This window comes from Pelobates fuscus, chromosome 1, assembly GCF_036172605.1.
Source record: "Pelobates fuscus isolate aPelFus1 chromosome 1, aPelFus1.pri, whole genome shotgun sequence".
NCBI classification, from domain to species: domain Eukaryota; kingdom Metazoa; phylum Chordata; class Amphibia; order Anura; family Pelobatidae; genus Pelobates; species Pelobates fuscus.
Genome location: NC_086317.1, coordinates 398,709,921 through 398,735,110, shown reverse-complemented (window position 1 = coordinate 398,735,110; position 25,190 = coordinate 398,709,921). Strand labels below are relative to the sequence as shown.

Here is a 25,190-nt window from a genome sequence, read left to right as displayed (position 1 = left end):
CGAGTGTGCTGGGCCCCCTGCAGTCAACAGGTAGCCGGGGGCCCACACCATGCCACCGGACCACCAGGAAATGTGATATCCCCCCTCCCTGGACACAGGTAAGACTCAGTGAGGGGGGATCAAATACAATTTACTACAATTAATGAAAAAAAAATGCTTTGTCCCCACAGAGTATGCAACCCCACAATATTTACACACACTATAAACTAACATTTACAAACACTACACACTAACATTCACAAACACTATATTCTAACATTTACAAACACTACACACTAACATTTACAAACACTATACTCTAACATTTACAAACACTATACTCTAACATTTACACACACTATATTCTAACATTTACAAACACTATACACTAACATTTACACACACTATACACTAACATTTACAAACACTATAAGCTAACATTTACACACTCTGCACTCATTACACACTACATTCTTACACAAACACACATTCTGCAGTCAATAATCCTTACACAAACACACACTGCAGTGACTGTACACACACTACATCCTTACACAAACACACACTCTGCATTAACTACACAGACTACATTCTTACACAAACACACTCTGCAGTCAGTATACTATATACATTGCATCCACTTTACACTGACCTCATCCACTTTACACATTCTACATCCACTATACACACACACACTTCATCCTTACAGGTTGACTCGTGGGCGGACTCGGATGAGTCCCTGTGGACTGACTTCGGGGCGGGCCCCAGGGGCCCATAACTTGAGATGTGTCAGGAGCTCTAAAATTTCTGATGGCAGCCCTGTCTCTAACATATATAATGTGAAATATGAAAATATTGAAAATATAATTTTGCCTCTTTATAAATCACTGGTAAGATCACACCTTGAATATGCTGTGCAATTTTAGGCACCTGTTCTAAAGAAGGATATCATGGCACTAGAAAAAGTACAGAGACGAGCTACAAAATTGATAAAAGGAATGGAGCATTTTAGTTACGAAGAAAGGTAAAAAAATGTAAATCTCTTTAGTTTGGAAAAACGGCGCCTCAGAGGGGATATGATAACATTTTACATATATATTCGGGGCCAGTACAAACCATTATCTGGAAATCTATTCATAAACAGGGCTATACATAGGACACTAGGTCACACATTTAGGCTGGAAGAAAGGCAAAGAAAATGTTTTTTTACAGTAAGAGCAATAAGGATATGGAATTCTCTGCCTGAAGAGGTGGTTTTATCAACGTCCATACAGATGTTTAAACAGCAATTGGATAAATACTTGCAAAAACATAACATACAGGGATATAATATGTAATTAGTGGGGTAATAGCTGCTTGATCCAAGGAGACATCTGACTGCTATTTTGGGGTCAAGAAGGAATTTTTTCCTAGTTTGTTGCAAAATTGGAAGCGCTACAGACTAGTTTTTTTGCCATCTTTTGGATCAACAGCAAAAACATATGTGAGAAAGGCTGAACTTGATGGACGCATGTCTCTTTTCAGCTATGTAACTATGTAATTATATATAGTGTATACATAGTATTGTAATCTAGAGATATATTAAAACGGCTTTTTGTTCAGAGTGAAATTTTATCTACCTATAGAGGATGAATTACAAACGATACCTGATATGTATTTGATCTGGTATTATGTGGAAATGGTAGTTATATATCAGTATCATTAGTGTATAGAGCAGCGGTTCCCAAACTGGGGACTGTGCCTCCATCTCCCCTGCTGGCTCTGCAGGACTGGAGGGGAGATCAGAGATCTCACTCACCGGCCCGCTAGCAGTGTAATGCTGGCAGCCAGCAGGGGAGGGAGAGAGAGAGGACCAAGGGGAGTTCTAACTTGCAGCTCCACTGGGTTATCCTCTCCCGAGCTAGGTGCACTGCCACAGTTACCACGGCGGGGCCCTATCCCAGGAGACCCCAGGTAAGTTGTAAAACTGCTCTTAAATAGTTTGACTACTTACCCTGGGAGGGCACCACGGCACTCCTGGGGTCTGGATTTTTTCTTTAACTAATCTACAAGTGCCCCTCCTAAGATTAGGTTCTGGATCCGCCCCTGACAGGCAAACATTTGACTTGGGGCACCTTGGAAAATTATAGAAACATTAAGGGCGCCTTGAACCTAAAAAAGTTTGGGAACCACTGGTATAGAGTATTGCAGGGGTAGGCAACCCTCGACATTTAAGATGCTGTGGACTACATCTCCCATAATGCTCTTGCAGCTATAATGCTGGCAAAGCATCATGTCCAAAACATCTGGAGTGACGAAGGTTACTTCCCCTGGTATATTACATAGCAAGGTATAGTATTTACCCGAATGGTGGGATCACTTTGTGATGTTCCATTTGAAACTGTAGACACGGAGGACTCTGGATGGCGATGGAAGTCAAGGTTTATATGTGCAGGAGATACAACTGCCGGTGGAGGAAGGACATCTGAGTAAGAACTTTTTCGAGTTGAATGAGTCTAAGGAAATTAAATACCAAATTAGTACTTTGCTGATATGATTTGCATTGTCATAAAGGAACTTAATTTGTTTAAATAATGTACAGAGTGTGTATGTAAAGACTCAGAGAGTGTGCCGGGAAAATGAATCTGAAAATATACAGCCAGGGAAACCGTCAGACCTGGTAGTAATAGAAATAAAGCAATAGAAAGTGGAGTGTGTTGCACTAAAGGTAGTAAAGAAGTAAAGAGCATTTGGGAAAAGAGAGATAGTACAAAATAATAACTACTAGCTGTTACAGATTTATTATAAGTCATAATACAAATAAAGCACAAATTGAAAGATGCAGTTATTACTAAAACACTGTATATAAGAAATGTTAAAGGAATACTATAGCATTATAAATACAAACCTGTATTCCTACTACTATAGTTCCAAGTGCCAGATTACTTAAGGCCTTGGCCCTTTCCTCCCCCTGCTGTTTGCAGTAAACAGCTTTAAAAAAAGTTTTATCTTTCCTCCAGCACCAACAACCCCTTGGCACTGCCACAATGTCATCTGTCTCTCTCGCCAATGGCCATTCCAATGCTCCTCACAGAGGCACATTGGGGACAATGAGTGCTGCACATGCATTCAAAAGCTTCTCATAGCAAAAATGAAATTCAATGCTTTCCTATGAGCTGCGATGGTCACATTATCGAGTTTTACTTGGTTATTGCTATGGGAGCACCTCTAGTGGCTGTCAGGAAGACAGCTACTATAGGGGTGTTTTACTCTGAAATGAAAACATTGCAGTTTCTACAATACTACAGAGAGATATATATGTTTTTTTAATAATTAATCTAGCACTCCAGGCACCCAGACCCCTTCTGCCCATTGATATGGTCTGGGTGCCAACTCCCACCACCCTTCTTAGAACACGAAAAGTGTTTTAAACGACGCTGGACATCCTCATGCTATGTGAGGACTCCAGCGTCGCCGAAATCCCCATAGGAAAGCATTGAATAATGCTTTCATATTGGGAGGTCTAATGCGCATGCGCAATAGTTCTCCCCTGCCAACATCAGGAGAGTAGGCGGAGCCTGACCAGGCGCCAAGGGACATCGGCACTGGACTCCGATAAGTCACTGAAGGGGTTTTAACCCCTTCAGCAACATGGGATGGGGGTGGGAAGTAGAGGGGCACTGCAAGGTCCTGCGGTGCCAGGAAAACGAACATGCAAATGCATATTGCACCTTTGCAAAGTATTGTTAACTTACTTTTATGAAAGCGGACAATACTTTTAATTACTATTTGCTTTCTTCCAGTGCTAGCAGGCAGCAGGCAAATAGTTACAACATTTCAGCGACTCAAGAGTTAATTATGTGGTGGCTTGTCAGTGCTTGCAAGCTGGCCACCCCATTAAAAAAGTTAATTCAAATAGATTACAAGCCATGTGAGGGTCAATAAGACCTTGAAAATACTGTAAGGGAACTTTTAAACCCCCTTGTGCCCCCACTTGCCATGGGGTAGATGGGTGCATATCTACTAATTTTTTAAAACTAGCGACTGGGCAGCCATTGCCATGGAGATGGTGCCTGTAAAATAACAGAGGGTCAAATATCTCCCCCAAGAGCATCTCGTGAGCGACATTAAAATAAATAATGTGGAACAGACAGATTTCTGTCCACCACCTGTGGCCAATTTTAATATAAGGAGTCAGACCTAGTGGATAACCTAATGGGGGCCCTAACTATAAATATGATATTAAAGGAGTACCCATTTATAATATTATCCCTAATCCCTTAGCCAACCGCCATTACAAATAAACAACCATTCCGACCCCATTTTACCTCATTTTTAGGAGGGCCAATAAAAATAGTACCTGTCTTCTTTCTTTTCAACTCTTCCTATCTTGAACTCTTACTCCAAAAACCCAAATTAAAATCCTTAATAACAGAATTGGTAACAATGTTACCAATTACAAAATATAGATTCACAAAAAAAAGACAAAAAAATCCCAAAATGATGCGCAATAAAATGGATCCACCTTCACCCTCATAGTGCTCTTAAAAAGACTTTCCCAATATTTGCAATAACAGCAAGATAAGTGAGAATAGCAATGTGCATATTTTGCAGTCCAAAGGGCCCCGTATGCAGCCGGACATCCATGTATAACCCCAAATGTGTTTGTCAATGAAGGAGATAAACATTTTAACACCCTTTACTTTCTAAATTTAGTGCTGGGAATTTGTTTCATATCAGTACTTGATAATTATAATAAAGTATGCATGTTAGTCTGTAGCTCTGCCATGTTTAGAGTCCTATACTGCCACATTGTGACAGGTAAAGGTATTGAATCCAAGTCAAAATACTAACATAGTTTACGATGTCAGTCTGATCAGTAGTTAATTGCTTCTGTCAGCTAATGCGCTATATGGATCCTCCATCTTGTTATCAAAACCATTTTAAGAAGGAAGTCAGTTTGTCAGCACGTATGAACCATTGCACCACCAAACAATTATGATTTAACTCAGAAATAAAACAATTATCTTGTCAATAATTCTGTGATGAAGGATCCTGCCTTCCCATTTACCAGTCTACAGTGTGCAGTATCACATAGACTGATAGATGTGAAGGCAGAATCCTTCCTCACAGAATTATTGACAAGATAATTGTTTAATTTACGAGTTAAATTATAATGTCAAACTTATGGCCCACAGGCCGCATGCGTCCCACAATCAATATCTTTGTGGCCCGGCGAGCCACGAGTTTGCCATGATTACTAAGGCAGAGTAGGCATCTGCTCGCCCCACATTGCAGGTGCCTACTCTGCCAAAATTACCCGGACGGGGAGGAGATGTCGCTGGCGGCAACGAGGGAGCTCAGTCTTCCTGCTCCTCACTGCTCCCTCGCGCGTGCCTTCTGTAGTGATGCCAGGTGATGGAATATGACGAAATTCCGGCACCCGGCATCACTAAACTGCACATGTGAGGGAGCAGTGAAGAGCAGGAAGACTGAGCTCCCGAGAGAAGAGGCCCCACACCAGCTCCCAAAAGAAGGGAGCAATAAATCAAATGATGTTGGTGTGTGCAAGAATGTGGAAATGTGTGTGTGTGTGTGTCTGTGTGTGTGTGTGTGTGTCTGTCTGTCAGTGAGTGTGTCTGTCAGAGAGTGTGTGTCTGTCAGTGTGTGTGTGCCTGTCTGTCAGAGTGTGTGTGTCTGTCAGAGTGTGTGTGTTTGTCTGTCAGAGACTGTGTGTGTGCGAGTCTGTCTGTCAGAGAGTGTGTATGTGTGTCTGTCAGAGAGTGTGTGTGTCAGAGTGTGTGTGTGTGTGTGTGTCTGTCAGAGCAGGTGTGTGTGTCTGTCTGTCAGAGAATGTGTGTCTGTCTGTCATGGAGTGTGTTTGTATCTGTCAGTTTGTGTGTGTCTGTCAGTGAATGTGTCTGTCAGTGTGTGTGTCTGTTAGAGAGTGCGTGTGTGTGTGTCAGAAAGTGTGTGTGTGTGTCTGTCAGAGAGTGCGTGTGTGTGTGTGTCAGAGAGTGTGCGTGTGTGTGTGTGTGTGTCTGTCAGAGCATGTGTGTGTGTCTGTCTGTCTGTCAGAGAATGTGTCTGTCTGTCATGGAGTGTGTGTGTATCTGTCAGTGTGTGTGTGTGTGTGTGTGTGTCTGTCAGTTTGTGTGTGCCTGTCAGTGAATGTGTCTGTCAGTGTGTGTGTCTGTCAGAGTGTGTGTGTGTGTGTGTGTGTGTGGGTGGGTGCATGTGTGTGTATCAGAGAGTGTGTGTGTGTGAGTCTGTCAGAGAGTGTGTGTGTGTCTGTCATAGAATGTGTGTGTGTCTGTCAGGGAGTGTGTGTGTGTCTCTGTTAATATGTGTGTGTGTGTCTGTCTGTCAGTGTGTCTGTGTGTGTCTGTCAGTGTGTGTGTCTGTCAATGTGTGTGTGTGTGTGTCTGTCTGTCAGTGTGTCTGTGTGTTGGTCAGTGTTGCAATGGCCGCGGCTGAACAGTGGAGGACCTGGAGGTGCACAGAGGCATGCAATGTCACGTCACATTCCGACGTGACATCAACGTTCTCTACCTTCACAGGTTTTCAAGGAGTAGCGGGATGATCCGCTTTGGCATAGGGTGCGGACGGCGCCATTGGGGGTATACCAGAGGCTGGACTCCAGAGGCACATACTGGCAGCGGAGGGGGGGGGGGTGAATGGGATTTAGTATAGAGATACCTGTCCAATCAGTAAGTAAGTACAAACTAAAATTCAACCTAACTGAAATGTGGCCACTTATATCCAAGGAGATACAAAGCACTATTTTGGTTTAAAAAAAAAAAAAGATTTAAAATGCCTGTTTACTAGGTTTCTATTGCTTACAGTTGCAACAAATAGGTAGCTTAAAAAACCAAACCAGAGTGTCTCCGGTCCAATAGAAGATACGTGTATTAGAAAGAGGGGGTAGTGCCTTTGTATATTCTCTGAGGTAGATACGTTATTAGTGGGTAGTTGGGTATGTAAAAAAGAAGAGTACAACAAAATATAGTGTATAATGTCATGTACAGTTGTATATGTAATAAGAGGAAATGCACTTGCAGATTGTAGAGATTGACTAGCAATCTGTAAGTACATTTCCTCTTTTTATATATTCACCTGTACGGGACATACTACATTATTACACTATTTTCCGTTGTTCATTTTTTTACATATCCAACTAACCACTAAGAATGTATCTACCTCAAAGAATATACAAAGGCTACCCCATTTTCTTATTACAGATAAAAAAAGAATTGCTGTCAGTGGTTTGTACACTGTGTCTCCAAACATCAAAAAATAAATATATAACATAGGGGTCCTAAACACTCCTGAAACCAGGTACAAATGAGAAATCTTAACTTCCACCACTAATAATATAGAGTGAAATCATTAAATAGTAAAATACAGTGTAGTGGGCTAGCAAGAGCTACTACTGCTTCCTAATTTGTATGTGCGTGTGTATAAATATTTATATAAACACATACAAGAGTGTAATACACAAATACAAAAAATCAAGTTAAAAAATGTGAACAATGGTGATAAAACTTTGTAAATAAAACGTTTATAAAATTAAAATATTCCAAAGGGAAACTGCACCTTTAAAAGTGAAATTAGCTCAAAAATCAAATATGTACAGTAGTGTGGAAAAGTTAAAGAAGCAGCATGGTGAACCTTCATTTTCTTCCACTTCCACCAGTTATAGTGACGACTATAGGAGGAATTAAAACTCATTCTCTCTATTTCCTAACCTGTACAGAATAGCATTAAACTAACTCATTGCCCAGTCATCTATACTAAATCCTATTGCCTCCAAAATGTGTATTTGGAACAATGTACTTTTTATATTCATGCTAAAGCATGAATGGTCACTCTAATATTACTAAAAAGGATCAGATAACTTTAGTGTGAATACGCCAGGCATTGTAAAGTTGAGGTGCATTTTTCCACAATTAGTATTGAACTGCCTATTGTTTTTGTCAGTATATGTTATGACAGACTGGTTCCTTTGCATCCTGCACAACAAAAGTACATCATGTTTATCTGTAAGAGTCCAGCAATATAATGGTTTTATTTTGTCTGTATGTAACCTTGTCTGTCGTGACGGTCGGGAATTCAAGATTAGTTTTTGAATAGTAAAAAAATGCCAACATGAAAACATAATTGGCTTGGAGATTTACTGGTTTATTCACTAGAGTGAATATGGCTGGAAATTCAAAGTTCATTCAAACTTAATTTAACATTTAAGGGCAAAATAACTGGATAAATTTCTCATTACAACTATTTTGGTCTAAAATGTTCAATTCAATTTGAATTTCTGACCATTTACACTTTAGTGAATGCATCTGGCAGCCACTAGTTTGAACAAAAATATGTTTACCATCTTTTAAAATGGCAGTGCTTCCTGTTTACCTTGTTTCCAAGATGTCTGCTGTCTGGTCTTGAGTTGCTTGGCAGATATAGGGATGGCAGGGAAGAATTATATGATTTAAGATTGGGCACTTTATTCCTATCCATGGAGGCGGAAGAATGGGGCCTGAGGCCACCACGGGCAGCTTCCATCATTTGGCTATTGCAGCCTCGACCAAGGCTATTGGATTTGCTTTCTCGGCGTTGGTATTCAATAGGCGACTGAAGGGCTGAAAATGTTTATAACAAATTAGTCAGAAAAAAAGTACCAGTAGCGCACTTTCTTTCTCTTACTCAACATTATCTCCATGTTGTTAAAGAAAATTGCTTATTGTCCTTCTTTCCTCCACATAAAACAATAATGTACCAGAGCAGCTGGTGGCATTTTTGTTCTCGTCTAAAACATTTTATTACCATATACTATCATCAATTTTTCAATGGTTTTTAAAAATGTATTACATTTTCTGAAACTCTTTTTTAAAAATTATGTACGGTATATTGTTTGTTTGTTTTTTTGAGAAAATGTTGCTGTTTTATCTGCCTGAGCAGCCATATTGAGTAAGGCTCTACAGTTATCTGACCAACTGCTGCTCAACCTAACTTGACTGCTGCTGCGATTGTTTTGTATCTATCTGCTCAGCTAGATTAAAAAAAAGTGAATTTTTGTCAAAAACAAAAAAAAGCAATATAGATCATTTAAAAAAAATAAAAATAAATAAATAAACAATTGTGAAGATTTTAGTTCTACCAATGATGCAACAATCAAAAAATATGTGACTAAACCAGTGGCAGCTAATCCTTCATTAAATGCATAATAACATGTTTCAACATTCAACGTGAACTAAAAAAAAAAAGTATTTTTATCCTTGATCGTGTCCCGAAGGAACCAAACAGTTAGAGAGCCAAAAAGGTTTGTGTTCTACTAAGCTGGACCATTTCTGCACTTTTTAGAAGCTGATCAGATTGTAAGGGATTTGTATTCTAAAGCTGATTGTCTGATTCTGCACTGATATAATGATTCTCAATCTTGCAATTATTACTTTTCATACTTTCCAACCCCTCTCCGTGTACCTGATACCTAAAAATGATGGTATTAAGGGCAGGGACTCCAAACTGCCTGGATATACAGTATGGGGTCTAGGCAACCCTTCCCTTAATGAGTGAACTTATTACTAGTCAAAAATAAACTATGGTATTTGTACCAACTACAATGTATAAATCCATGTAATAAAATCTATCCTTGCAGTGTAATTTATAGGGTTTTTCAGACTTTCCATATATTATAGATCTCTTTACTCACTTGTTCGCTTCCTCTTCCCTCTCCTGTTTATTCTCTTCCTTTGTCAGTTATTAACATTATTGCTAAATAAAATTAAGTTACCGGTAGTCAAAAAGATTCCATAATATTAGTTCTTGAAAAAAAATGGTGTAAAATGGTATTGTCCAAAGAAGATGGAATAGTTGGAGTGTTGTGAGACCCAAACAATGACCCAAGTGACATAATGATAACTCACCATTGAGAAAGTTACGTTGGCTTTCCAGAATCTGCCCTATATCTCGAACCCAGGCTATTTTGATTTCAGGAGAAGATGCTTGTAAAATGTAGCGGACCAAGCTCCTGTCTGCACCACGTGATGTCAGTGCAAATTTACAGGGATCATTCTCAATAGACTCCTCAAGACCAAGGCAACTGATCTGTGAAATCAGAAGTACATGCAGGTTATACATGATATCTCCGTGGCAATCATTTTCCTCTTGTATTTACTGCACGGAATTTATTTTGACTAAAAGTTATTGAGTTTCCTTAATAATGCTGCTTAAACCGAAGTCCTTCATTCTGTTGTGTGCTTAATGGGTTCACATTTCATTAAGTTGTTATTTGGCCCAAGGTTACCTAGAAAGTATTTTCATAGGTCTCTTTGAGACAACAGTGTCCTTGTAAATATTGTCAGCAGCTCCCATTCACAGTCCATGTTTTCAGTAACAGAGCTCATTAGACTGGGACATTTATTTTCAGAGGAATCACAAATTGGCAGAAAATCTACTTATTTGGCCATTCGTCTGAATTTCTAAAGTAACATCGAAATAGAATGAAGTGTTAAACAAATCGGAGATGACCAAATTCTTCCTGCTTCATTCATTCATTAGTTCATTCTTGCAAATTCCTTAAATGCGTTCCTTTATGTGTGGTTACCATATTTAAGGGTACCGAATCAGGGAGCAATTAATAGGTAGTGTCCAATTTAGTATATTGAAATCCACATAAGTGTACCAAAAGTGTACCAATTGTATCCACATAAGTGTACCAAATTAATTGGTAGCTCCCTACTTAAATATTGAAATCCACAGAAGTGTACCAAATAGGGAGCTATATACCTATTAATAAGCTCTCTTATTTGATATCCTTGAATGTGATAGTCCCATATAAGGGTGCTGATTTTATTTAGGAAGTTATCTACAAAGCAGCTGAAAGTTAATTAACGAAAAGACTTTGTGTAGCACATAAATCTTTAACCTGAAAAGACCATCCCCATAGTAAAGTATGGTTATGGAGGCATTACAATGTGAAGATCCTTATTATTGACAAAGACTGGGAAAATGGACGACATTTATAGGAAGAGTAGATAGAGCCAAATAAAAGTAAATTCCATTGGAAACATGCTTCAGTCTGCAAAACATACAAGACTGGTGCAGTAGTTAATTTTACAGAGGATTAAAGGGACACTCCACTGCCCAAATTGGCAAAAATAAGAAATCACTATGTAGCAGATTTACCCACCAATAAATACATGTATGTCTGTTTTTCGTTTAACATTTGTGTCATCATAAAATATATGTTGTACCTTCAAGTGTTCGGAATGTAATGGTAAAACTAAATACATCAGGACACATTCAGTCTAGACCATAACGAAAACAAGCCGCAGATGTTAATTTCCACAAAAACACAACCGTGACTGTATAAATGAACCATAGTCTGTAGGTAACTTTTTGATGCACTCATTTATCACGAACTACAAAGCACTAATCATTTTTGCAGCCATGTTGATTTAAATATATATTTACTTGTACAGTAAACAATCACTACAGTCTGATCTAGACAAAGACAGGCCTTGTCTACCAGGAGTGGTAGTTCCTTATTTCTTGTAAAATATTTTCTACATAGGTAGGAACAGAGCAAACTGTGCAGTAACCCATTTAAATACACATGCTGTATCAATTAAACAACCTTCAATAGGAAAACAGTGCGTCCTTTGTCAATAATTCATCTGTCTTAATGCTTTTGTGTCTTAAATTTGTGTTCTCAAAAAAAAAAAAACAGAAGTCTAAGTAAACTGCACATGAACCAGTCTGTTAGAGTGATGGCTATTTTTAGATTACTACATATTGCAGCATGTTTACTGCCGCATCACTGATCATTTCCATCACATTACAGGTGGCAGTGTCTGAGTTCATGTTTGTCAGCTAATTGGTGCTGGGGGCAAGGGGGGCATATATCCTCCTTTAACCTTGGAATGTGCTCATTTTTCAACCAGCACAACTTGAATTATTAGTTAACCTGTGACGCATAAAGCATTTATTTTGTACCTTGTTAAGGAGATCTACAATTTGCGGACAATCAAAGGCTGTGTGGATGATCAAACCAATGCTGGCATGGCAAAGGGTTAACATTTAGAATAGTCTGGATATATTCAGTTTCTAAAGCTTAGTGAATTACCCACAACAATGAGACGCTTCAAGCATCAGAGTCTGTCCTCTTTGCATTGTGCTGTCCTGAATATACTTGAGATGATAAAGGAATCTGGTGCAAACATTTTTTGGACACCCAAAAGATAAATCTCAAAAGTCAAACAACTCTGATGGTGTCTCATCGGCTGTAAAACTACCATTTGCCCATCCTTGCCGTGCTGTATGCATGTGCAGTGACTGTATGTTGTGATAGAATTTATCTTGATTCCAAGGCTCAAGCGTATAGGTGTCATATAATGATATCCTATATTAAAATTGGCTAACTTGGAATTAGGATTGATTGCTTGATGCTTGAACAACACTTAAGACCATATATGTCTAAGTCCCGGGAGCAGAGAGCCCCCACCTAAGATGTCTCTACTCTAATCTTGTTGTTCTCTCTTACCCAGAAACGTATTTGTTATGTATACATGGCGCTCATCCCTATGTCTTATCTGTATTCCCTTGCTATTTTTGTTCTAAGAGTATTTGCACGTAAGCACTTACTTTTTAATGTATAAAACCCAGCTGATGAATAAAAAACGTCAGAGGCTTATTTTGAATACCAACAGGTGTCTGGTGTCTAATTCTTGCTTCTCCAAGTGCACTTGTAACAACAATTTGGGTTTCCTCTGAATATAACAAAGATCAACATTCTGATCCACAACAATGTGAAAGTGTATTTGAATGCAGGTGTGTTTGTGTGTAGTGTTGGTGTGTGCAGGCAAGACTGGTTTTGTTGTCCTATTGGTGATTGACTGTAGTTGTCTGTTTGGGTGTAGTGTTAGTGTTTGAATGAAGGGGTGCATGTGTGTGTGATGTTTGCGTGCAGGCATGTGTTCACATATATAAATGCTCAAAAAACACAGACACAGGTAAAAAAAAAAAAAAAAAAAGACACAGATATACACTGCCACACATACACTGATCAGCCACAACATTAAAACCACCTGCCTAATATCGTGTAGGTCACTCTGGTGCTGCCAAAACAGCTCTATTGAGTTCAGGTATGAACTCCACAAGACCTCTGAATGTGTTCTGTAGTATCTGGCGCCAAGACATTAGCAGCATATTTAAGTACTGCAAGTTGCAAGGTGGGGCTTCCATGGATTGGATTGTCTGCAACAATCTCTAGGTAGATGGTACGTGTGAAAGTAACATCCACATGAATGCCAGAACTCAAGGTTTCCCAGCAGAACATTGCCCAGAGCATAATACTGCCTTCGCCAGCCTGCCTTCTCTCCATAGTGCATCCTGTTGCCATCTCTTCCCCAAGTAAATGATGCACACGCACTCGGCCATCCATCTTATCGAAAAGAAAATGTGATTCATCAGACCAGGCAAGCTTCTTCCACTGCTCCATGGTCCAGTTCTGATGCTCAAGGCAGTGGACAGGGGTCATGGTGAGAGCTCTGACTGGTCTGAGTCCATGCAGCCCCAAACACAGCAAATTGCAATTAACAGTGTGTTCTGACACCTTTCTATCACGGCCAGTATACGTTTTTGTTTCAGCAAATTGAGCTACAGTAGCTCTTTTGTGTGATGCACAGATATACACACTAACACACACGTGCACTGATATACACATGGACACACATGCACTTTTACACACGTACAGATAAACAAAAACTGACCCAAATATATATCACGGTCACACTCCTGCTGCAAGCATTTTAAATGTATCCCCAACTCCCCGTTGTTTCTTCCTGCAGCCTTGCCTTACACTATTTCGGTGTGGGAACCTCTGGTTATGTCAATGCAGTTGGGTAACGGCCTCAAGTCTCCAATGATTGCAACAGGCATTGATGGGCCCCCTGGCCCATTGAGTCCCTGATGTGTTCGCACCACCTGCACCGCCAATAGTTCTGCACTTGGTGAGATCTCTTGAAATCCATACCACCACTAATCTGACTGCTAATCTCACCGGCAGCCGTTATGAATATCTGAGATTGAGAGCAACTCATTGCCAGTTCAGTTGTACAAAGCGACTCTGCTACATGAACATTTCAGCATTCAAAACATTAGCAACCAGAACATTCACAATACAAATGTCTACAAGCCTGGACATGAATATGCTCACAAAAAAAAAAGATTGTTGAATCATTTTTTAACACCATCTCTAAGTATGGTTGCAACAAAACACACTTTGTGTTAAAATGCAACCATACTTCGGTGATAGTTTGTAGGTGGGCATATCACAATGCTACTCTTTTTATGACCTGGAAGCACTCACCTTGATGCTGTTTTTAAAGATGTACCCAGGCAACGAGAAGCCTTTCTTTTTATCAATGGGTTCACTAAATATGATAATTTGTTCAAAGAGGAAGACCCTACGTTCTTTGCTTCGAGTGAGAAAACTGCTTTCCTGTTCTTGCACCATGAATGTATCTTGTTGTAAAAGCTTCCCCTGAGCTGTTATTTTACCCTAGAGAAAATAGAAATTTATATTTAACTTTTACATAGACAAGAAGGAAAAATACATTCAGTAGGTAACTGTAAAACATGCCACGTGCTGCCTGAACTCCATTAAAACGAATGAACACAGATATTGGCAAAAGTGTTTTGCATTTACATTTGATAATTTCCATCAAGGTTCTATTTCCCAATATTACATATCACTAATATTGCCCTGGGAAAGTTAGACATACATTGGAAGATGTATGAGAAGGGTAAAGAACAAGAAGATTCAGTGTATCTTTTTTAGAGTAAACTTGCAAATTGCAAACCAAGTGACAACATTTTGGCTAAATTACAAAAATGTTTTAAGATCACTGAATAACTCTGTATGTGGGCTATGTTGAGGTAATTCACGAAAGACGTGAATTTTGGAGATTTGGAAGGAAATGCTGATTACACTTAATTATATTTCATCCTCTGGCTTTATTATCCTGTATGTGCTGTAGATGCTGTGATTATTTCTACCTGCTCCCACCTGCATCCCATCATCTTCTAAACAACTGCACCTGAGTGGGAACACTTCTCCAAGACTGGTGCTCCTTCCATAATGAGAGGAGTGTGGACACATTAGCTTCATTACCAATGCTCTCACATCAGAACTGAGTAACATTCCATTCCATTTCTACATTCCTCTAGCAAAGCTCGAGATTCACTCACTACACACTGTAGTTTTTAAAATATTGTAATTTAAAGGGACACTATAGTCACCTGAACAACTACAGCTTATTGTATTTGTTCAGGTGAGATCTACAGCTCCCTGCAGGCGATCTAATTTCAGAGAAAATACAGGGTTTACATTGATTGAGAGGAATACCTCCAGTGGCCGTCACTCAGAATGCCACCCGAGGGACTTCCTATCATGTATGGCCCTAAAAAGGCCATGTACACGTCAGACGTATTCCAAATGGAAGCGTCTGATTGCTCCCTGCTCGCGCCCGCCTATTTCGTCATTTTGACAAAATAGGGGGCGTGGCTTCACAAGATAAAGATACGTTTTGTGTTTCTTGACGGCACATTAATATAGCTCGTATGGCCTAGATTGCGCAAGTCACTTTTTAATTCTCATCAACTAATGGTTTATGAGTAAAATAATAATTATGGAACACATGGGCTCTAGTAGATGAACATCAACAATAGGAATCTGGGTAAAGTTAAACTTAATTCTTTTCCGCCAGAGTACAATGCTAGAAATATAAATGGATTGGATGAATTCACATAGTTTAAAAAACACATATCTCCATTAACAAGACAAATACAATACAAAAGTGAAAAAATAACCGTACAAAAAACAACAACATTTCAGTACGTACCTCAAACCCCTGCAGTCGGCCAAGATTCATCATATCATTACATCGCTTCGGTACAAAGCACATAACTTCCACTGCTTTCTGCAAAACAAAAGGCGTTATAAATATTTTTAATTATTATTTTTTTTAAAGTGGAAGTCAATGCATTTGATTGGACATATCTGACCAGCGTGTATGTGTGTGTGTTGCACCTTATTCTGTATTTTATATATATTTTGGTCTTTACGGCAGGACTACTACTGAGAAATGAATGCTCTGGGTGTATCCCATTCCCATTTTTTCTGTTCTGATTTAACATTAGGCAGCCTGGAACAGGTCTGTCCTTTGTACATGGCAGTCAGCATAGAGAAAGCATACAGAGAAGAGAAGAAATGAAAGAATTTCCTAATGTTTGCCCTGGCTTTGCCTTTTCTTAACTTGATTATGATGTTATTTGCTGAATATAAAATATTAATGTTAAAGAAAACAAGTTAGAGTGACCATTCCCCTTTAAATTAATCTTAGAACTAGTTTGTTAGCACATTAAATATTGTAATGATGCCGTGTTGCATTTTGGAAGTAGTAATGGTCACACAGTTGTTTTGTAACCTGAAATGACCAGTGGACATTTCAAGGTCTGAATCAGATGACTGCTACCCAAAAAATACATCAAAATGGCATTCCCACATTGTTTAATGCTAGGAAGAAAATGAAAAAAAAAAAAAAAAAGATTTTATTTTTACATCATTACATCATTTATTTAAATTATTTATTTTTTTTAAATATATTTTTTGTTCATCTCGTTGCACTCCTCTGTTATTTGCTTGTTTTGTACCGAAACTACAGAGGCATGAACTATACACAATAACTGCTTCATTAAGATAAAGTTGTTTTGGTGACCATAGTGTCATTTTAAAGAGGTAATCTGGCATTGTAAAATGGCCCAGCACATTTCTGTCCTGCCCCACATCATTTACAAGTGGGAAGGGGCAGGTCTTAAACATTCCCAACAAATATACTCTGTTTGATTAATGATGTATAAAGGTTTTGTATGAGGTCAGTGTTGAGAGGAGGTGATATACTTAAACATGTCTTTGGTTCTGATATGAATACCTGATTTCCTCAAGACATTTTGCATTGAGAAAGGGGAGAGCCTCAAACATTATGTCCTTCAATAAATATATGTAGCACTCTGTACACTTTTGCATCTAAGTATCAGCTGACTAGGGTCCAGGGATTAGACAGTAGCCATGGAACCTTAAATTTGCTTGGCTCCATTCACTGTCCCTGAGAGTGAAGAATGAAGGGGGGTGGGGTTGGGGTCAAGTTGGTAACCTGAGTAGGGCCTCTTGGGATCTTAATCCTTTTATTCACTAATGTTTTCTGTTATATTTTATGTTTATTTACCCTTTTGTTAAGCGACAGTGGTGCAGGGGATGGGGATAGTGCAGTAGCACGTACATTGGTTAGGGGTAGGGCAGTAACACGGACATGGTCATGTCACAAATACAGTGAAATGGATTGAAAGCTAATGATTGATCCATGGCTAATCTTTCTCCCTCACTATATTTAGCATTAGAATACACCTGAGTTACTGTAAAAGTTACTTGCACTGTATACCTACCTCCAGTTCTGATGGGTCTTGTCCAGCTTTACTATAATATTTGAGAAAATCCTGTTTTGGCACAAAATGGATAATTCAGTATAAACAACATTATTTTTTTTTAATAACAACAATTAATATACCGTACTTGGTGCCTTTTCAACAAAACTGTGATTCATTTTAAGGCAATATTATTTTATAGGTAGCTATATACATATTTTTCTACACTTTAATTACATGTTTATATGTAATTTTATATGCATGTTTACTTTTATGCTCTCATCTTAGAGCAAATGCATGCCAGTATGACATGTGTCTTTCACACTTGGGGGCATCACAGTTGTTCACTTTTGTAAATAACTCTTTTGGACTGACAGTAAAGCAACTTTTACTGTCTGATAGGTAGCACGTCATGTACCTTTAAGAGGAGCTGGTACTTCATGATCCTCTGGACTGGTTTAATGAGCAGGTCATTGAGCTGCAAACGATGTGACAATTGTTGCCTCAAATCCTACATAATAAAATATAGATAAAAAGATGGCATGACCGGAAAAACAAAGGGTATGGTAGAATGGTTTGCTTTGCTGGAATGTTTTGTGGTTTTTTTCTTCCATACTATGTAAACCTGGTATATGAACTCATATTTTTGCATGGATATCACATTTTGTGTACTATAGAACTTAGCTGTTATACATGAGTGTTGGAAAATAGCACTATTGGGGATTATTCACTAAACAGTAAATATTTATAAACTGACCAAAGAATGGTGGCATTTAGGCTGAAATTTGTGATGGACATTTTTCAAATGTTGTATTCTGGCCTATCTTTTGGAAATTTTGTTATCAATTCATCTCAATTCACTATTTATTTAAAGGGAAAAAAACGTATTTGACTAATAATCAGGGATATTACACGCTGGAATTTGTCGCCATTTATGATGAATTAAAGAAAAAACTCATAAAAAAGATGCAAAATAAAAAAGATGAAAATAATCCTGCATTTGCTGTTTCTGGGTTCCACATGTTATTACTGAAAATTTCAGGGACTTGTAGCTTATGCAGTGAACCCATCCAAAATATGGAAATAGTTGAAAACAGTTGAGCCAATTCTAGTGGACGTGCCATAAACTATAATTTATAACCCATTAATCCCTGCTCTACGGGGTTTATGCAATATCAACAATAGCAGCAGGTTAACTCTTACCTCAAAGTAGGTATCAATATATTCTGACACAATGTGCTCAGACTTAGGCTTGTTCTGACAATATACCACGTACATGTGCAACCGGCGCTCCTAAAAGCAAAAAAACAGTACAACATACTATAACTGATCTCTTCTTTTACAGAAATTAACGGGTTAATTAGGGGGGCCCTGTGCCTCTGGTAAAGGTGGGAAGAAAGTGTACAGAGCATCCCCACTTTGCACTGTCACTTGCCCCAGCACTGCTCAGCAGGATGGCAGCAGACAATGCTGAATTGGATGTTCCTCTCACAGGACTATAACTGGAGCTCTAAATGAGTGAAAGGATGAGGATATGATCTTCAGTCCTATTCCTGCCTGCTTGTCCACTCACTTGTCCACTCACTGGGCCACAGAAAATGAAGAACATCATCTGCCACGGTCCTGCTCAACCACACTACAATATTGGTAAGTGTGTATTGGGAAGTTATGGAGTTGAGAGACACAATGGGGTTGTAGAGACACACAAAGAGTACAAATGATGGTTGTAGGATAGACATGAGAGGATGGGGTGGCTATAGAGTCACACAAAAGGCTGATAGGTCTGGAGAGACACACAAAGGAGTGATAGACCTGGAGAGATACACAAAGCTTTGAAGGGACTTGAGAAACAAACAAAACAAATACAGAATTTTCATAGGGAGGTGCTAACAGACATTGCCAACCTATATGCCACATATCCCAGGTACACCACTAACAGGAACACTGGGTGTTCATAAACATGTTATGGTCTGAAAATGGTGCAAATTTCTAAAAGTGGACAAATCACCAGAGGAATATATAGCGCTCTCCACTAATATTGGCAGCCTTGATAAATATGAACAAAGAAGGCTGTGAAAAACTGTCCTTATTGTTTAACCTTCTGATCTTTTTGGGAAAAATACACAAAAAATACTCTGCTCTTGTGGATTTCAAACAAATGCAAAAACAACAAAGATTATCCAGGAAGTCAGAAAGTCTCCATCACTACAATCCGATATCACCTATATCACCACAATTTGTTTGAAAGAGTTTCAAGAAAAAAAACTTTATTCTCATCCAAAAACAAACTCAAGCATCTTCAGTTTGCCATAAGCTATTGGAACTTCAAATGGGATTGGGTTCTGTGGTCAGATGAAAATGTTATCAGATCCCTTGTCATGTATTCTCCAACCTCACCAGGCATTATAGGACAAAACTCAGAGCTGTTATCTTGTCAATAGGAGGTAGCAAAAAGTAATGACTAAAAGGGTGCCAACATTGTGCCACACATATAGTTAATATATCCTTTTATTATTTTTGTGTTTCCAATTGTTTGATATCCATGAGAGCAAAGTAATTTTTGTCTAATTTTAAACAAAAGATCAAAAGGTTAAACAATAAAGACAATTTTGCATAAAACTTTGTTGCCGTCTTTGTTCATATTTACCAAGGGTGTGAATGTGGGGTACTGTACATGCTAATTTCTGTAGTCTTCGTTGTAATTGCCAGTTTTAATATTAAAACACTTGCAAATGTATAAAAGTGGACTAATCACCAGTGGAATGTGCTTGCTGATTCCTGTGGTTTCCATGGTAATTGCCCCCAATTTAGAACCAGTTTTCATTTCAGAACACTTTGGTATATCTACACAAACTATGACTGAAGCTCAGGGATAGGCGACTTGGACATCACAAATTGTTAACTAGCAGGAGGAAACTTGCGTTTCTCAAAAGGAGGAGAGCTACAGCGTCTCCAGTGGCATTATCTCAATAATCTTGTACTTAAACATATATTTACTCTGCCTTTTCACTCAACACTGTTTATCAACCCATTCACCTTGGAAAACCACTTATGTCAGATATTGTTTAGGAGCATTGTTTGGGTCCTGCTAACTATATCCTGTCTTTGTTTAGCCATGTTTTCAGGTATGCTACTTCATCCCTCTAAAACAGATTTTTAACAATAAACTGTGTTTACAGATTTACAAACAACACAAATAGGATCCTAACCAAGAGTGACTTACATGCTTTATGAAAAGATCTGCTAGTCTAGTTGGCTCCTCGAGGCACTTTTGAAGTTCACCTAGAAAATAGCTGGAATGGTAGAGACAATAAACAGTCATCACAGGTATTGATAATCTATTAGTACAGCACCTGTCTCTAAGTGAAGGTTTTAATTCTATTAAGTGCATTTATTTTAACATACTGTGAATCTTTCGACAAAAATAATTGTGTTAGTTCCGTAATCTTTCAAGTATTTTAGTCATTATTACTAGAAGATTTTTTTTGTCCATTTTCTCAAAAACTGTGCTGATTTTTCCATGATGGAAGCTGTTAATAACACAAGGGAAAACATATGGATTATACCTCCTCGCTTTAGAACATATATCATATATTTGGCAATTTAGGTGTCCTCCTAAGACATCACAAACCCTCCACTGAACATAGACCTAAGAGGCAAATGGAATTAACTAATCCATATAATTCATAAAGCATATGCAAATTCCTTGAAAGGCAATGATAATGCACATACAAAATTATAAAAGGACCGATTATGTCACCCCAAAAAAAGTATTGAAAGCATTTTGGAAGGGAAAATACAGATGGGAGTTTGAAGATTGAGTATAAAAGAGTTGATGTGACATGGTGTGGAATGGATAGAAATGAGGACATTCAAAATGAGGCAGGAGAGAATATTTGAGTCTCAAGACTTTTCATCAACTTACTCTTTATGCCAATCGAAAATCTGATGAATATTTCCAAACACAATTTTATCCTTCCCCTTCATATCCTCTGGAATTCCTTGTGCAATCATGGTTGCCATGTAACCCTGTATAAAAGTGGAAAAATTTAGGTTGTTATCGCATATGTATATATTAAAGTTGTTCACGGTTGTTGATATGACATTATCCTACAAGCCTGATTGGAAATATAAATGAACAAGCCTGATTTGCCTTCCTTAAGGTCTTCATAAGACAACTTTTGTCCATCTACATGATTATTATAGAGAAGTAGTTATGCACAAGCACAGCAATCTCTGCTTCTAATGCTTCTGTGCGAGAAGCACGGGTTCCATGCTTTGCATGCTTCTATTGGATGATTGTCAAATAGATTCAATTATTGACTCTAATTTTGTTTGAAGCACCAAGTATCTGTCCGCCTGACAGTCATTAGTAAGTTCGGCAACTGCAAACTGTATACAACGTTGCTTCTCTGAAAAGCTGAATGGACTGCATTTACTGCCACAATCACTTTGTTAAAATGAAGTGATTTTTGTGTTTAGTCTTTCCCGTGAAGTATATTGATCTTTTGGTTGAAGTTAAAATAACAATATATATGAATAGCTATGGAGACAGGTGGATTAAGTTTAACCTTGTTTTTTCACAAAAATTAAAACCTATTTACCTCTCCAATCGTCCAAAACACCAATATTCCATAATATGTATACATTTGCTAGTAATTCTGATACAACGGTCTCCCCTAGAATTTCTAAGTTTCTAAATTTGTGTGTACTATGATGACAGGCACACATTAAACAGGAAAATATATTAAGGCTTGATGTCTAGTGCTGCATACTGTATACTGTATGTTGCCCTATGGACTTTTAACTTTCATTTTGTTTGCTCTTAAAAATATAATGTTTCATGTCTATTGGATATACCATCTTTGAATTGCCCTTTGATTTTTAGACATAATTTTACCACATGACAGGAGGCTTCATATTTTGCTTTGACTTTCTTTACTTTAAAACTCCAGCAGCAAACAGGTCAATCAAAAAACTTTAACCAATCAAAAACAGTCAGTCATCACATATATAAGTAAGGACAGCCCCCAAGTCTTCCTCTTTCTCTGCTGCTCCTGCAGAGTCACAGGTCAGAGTATTTGATTCCTACCTAATTATTTACATTGTATAGCCTTTTATACTGCCGTCCTTAGGATTTTTTTCCTTTATCACACTTACTATACTTTGTTTGTGTTTTTTTCGAACATAATTTCCATGATTTCCTGTTTTTAACTTCTTTCTCTGCGCTGTCTGCTTTGCCTGTCAGCTCTCCTCAGTCCTATTGATTCTACTGCCCGACCGCAGCAGGCGGTGTTCCGTGGCTTGCGGCGCAAGAGCGGACTTTACTTATATATATATTTCAGCTTACTCTTTGTGCTGGAGCTGACAGGGAACTTAGACAAGCTTCTTCTTACCTTCCCAGGGCCCGCAGGAGTTCTTCCCGCTGGGTCCTCACGCGCGGCAGTCATCTTGGATCCCGCGAGAACACAAGATTTACGGCGGCCATTTTGTTTTTTTACATTGCAGGCACACAGTGATGGCCTACAGCAAGCACCAACAGAATATCCCCCCTAACAGACTTTAACTATGAGACAACTTGGATTTCATAAAAGGTGATCATTAGTCCTATTCAAAACTGCTTACAACATGGACCTTGAACAATTCAGCTCTTTATGTATATGATATGCCTGATGTAAGGCCCCTGCTATATATGTAGGATCTGCACAGTTTGCTGCTGGAAGTGCACCCCTACCAGCGGTACCAATATTACCAATTCTAAGGATTCTTCACTTGAGGTCACATATATTCCAAGCCCATGTTCAAACGGTAACTCCCCAACGGAGTGGGGATTTAGGGGTTATCCCTCTGGCTATTGGTACTTACCACCTACCCCTATTTACAAGGGTTTCGATCCCTTTTGTACCAGCCGCTCTAATGACCGGCGTTATATTTCAGCCTTCATATAAATATTACTTATGGGGATTTAAAGGGATATCCACCCACATACCAGGCTACCCCCAAAATTGCGCTGAGTAAGGGGTCTACCCACCAGGCCTTAAATAGGCAGTGGGCTAACACATTTGTCCTTTATCCCACAGGAAAACTTATATATTCCCATGGCAGACTCCCCACAATAGAGCCAAGAGCTGCAAGCAATGATTAACGCTGCCGTCTCAGCTTCTATGGAGAAAGTGATTTCTAAGATGTTATCTCAAGAAACACCTGAGACTAGGGGATCAACACCACATAATGCATCCTTTTGCATCCAAGATCCTTGAAAGAATTGTGTATGCGAGATTGACAGACTTCCTCGAATCCAACTCTCTGCTAGACCCGCTTCAGTCTGGTTTCCGCGCTAAGCACTCTGTGGAAACGGCACTGACCAAAGTATCTAATGATCTACTCGCTGCAAAATCTCGTGGTCACTACTCTATCCTAATTCTCCTTGATCTGTCTGCAGCTTTTGACACTGTTGATCATCAGCAGCTTCTTCTCATCCTCCGCAATATCGGTCTACAAGATAGTGCTCTCTCCTGGTGCTCCTCCTACCTCTCCCAGCGCTCTTTCAGTGTTTCTTTCTCTGGCTCTGCTTCTTCTCCCCAACTCCTCTCTGTTGGTGACCCCAAGGTTCAGTCCTTGGTCCCCTACTGTTCTCCATCTATACTGCCTCCCTTGGTAAACTCATTAGCTCCTTTGGTTTCCAATATCATTTCTATGCAGATGACATGCAAATCTACCTGTCCTCTCCTGATCTCCCCCCGTCCCTCTTGACTAGTGTCTCTGACTGCCTCTCTGCTGTTTCTAACTGGATGGCTGCCCACTTCCTTAAACTAAACTTGACCAAAACTGAAATTCTGGTCTTTCCTCCCTCAATTGTTGTTACTCCTGTGTCTGTCTCCCTCCAAGTCAACGGTGCTACCATCAGCTCCACCACGCAGGCTCGCTGCCTAGGTGTTCTCTTTGACTCCGACCTCTCCTTCAAGCCTCATGTTCAATCTATTGCCAAATCCTGTCATTTCCATCTCAAAAACATTGCGCGCATCCGCCCTACTTAACACCAGATGCAACTAAGGTGTTGGTCCATTCCACTGTCCTTTCTCGCCTTGACTACTGTAATCCGCTTCTCAGTGGTCTTACGTGCTCCCAACTTGCACCGTTACAGTCCATAATGAATGCGGCGGCGAGGCTCATCTTCCTGTCCACCCGCACCTCCCATGCCTCAACCTTCTGTCAGTCCCTACATTGGCTTCCTATAAAATATAGAGCTCAATTCAAATTCTGGTTCTTGCTTTCAAATCTCTACATAATGCTGCTCCCACCTATCTATCCTCCCTTATACACAAGTATGTCCCGTCTAGGCCCTTACGATCTGCTGAAGACTTACGTCTATCTTCTGTCCGTACTTCCACCTCTGATGCTCGCCTTCAAGATTTCTCGAGGGCTGCACCGTTCCTGTGAAACTCGCTTCCCTCCTCCATTAGATGCTCACCCAGTCTCCACTCCTTCCGAAAATCGTTAAAAAACCCACTTCTTCATAAAAGCGTATCAATTAAACTGTTAAAGCTCCCAACTGATTCCTCTTCTGCAACTGTCACTAGTCTAATACTATCCTTACCTTTTTGTGTCATTTTACCCCACTCCCTCTAGCATGTAAGCTCATTGAGCAGGGCCCTCAACCCATCTGTTCCTGTGTGTCCAACTTGTCTGGTTACAACTATATGTCTGTCCGTCCACCCATTGTAAAGCGCTGCGGAATTTGACGGCGCTATATA

The 25,190-nt window shown here is 39.2% G+C and overlaps 1 protein-coding gene across 2 annotated transcripts in view; it reads right to left on the bottom strand.

Annotated features, from left to right (window-relative positions):
• Positions 1-25,190, bottom strand: part of ARHGEF25 (Rho guanine nucleotide exchange factor 25) — a 323,971-nt gene that overhangs the window by 6,652 nt on the left and 292,129 nt on the right. For both annotated transcript variants that reach the window (XM_063427536.1, XM_063427544.1), the window contains 10 exons: positions 21,362-21,465; positions 20,660-20,729; positions 18,640-18,729; positions 17,855-17,947; positions 17,458-17,508; positions 15,858-15,935; positions 14,324-14,515; positions 9,879-10,059; positions 8,368-8,594; positions 2,322-2,474 (listed from right to left, as the gene is read on the bottom strand). In XM_063427536.1, the coding sequence (XP_063283606.1) occupies positions 2,322-2,474; positions 8,368-8,594; positions 9,879-10,059; positions 14,324-14,515; positions 15,858-15,935; positions 17,458-17,508; positions 17,855-17,947; positions 18,640-18,729; positions 20,660-20,729; positions 21,362-21,465 (1,239 nt within the window). The remainder of the gene's footprint in view (positions 1-2,321; positions 2,475-8,367; positions 8,595-9,878; positions 10,060-14,323; positions 14,516-15,857; positions 15,936-17,457; positions 17,509-17,854; positions 17,948-18,639; positions 18,730-20,659; positions 20,730-21,361; positions 21,466-25,190) is intronic.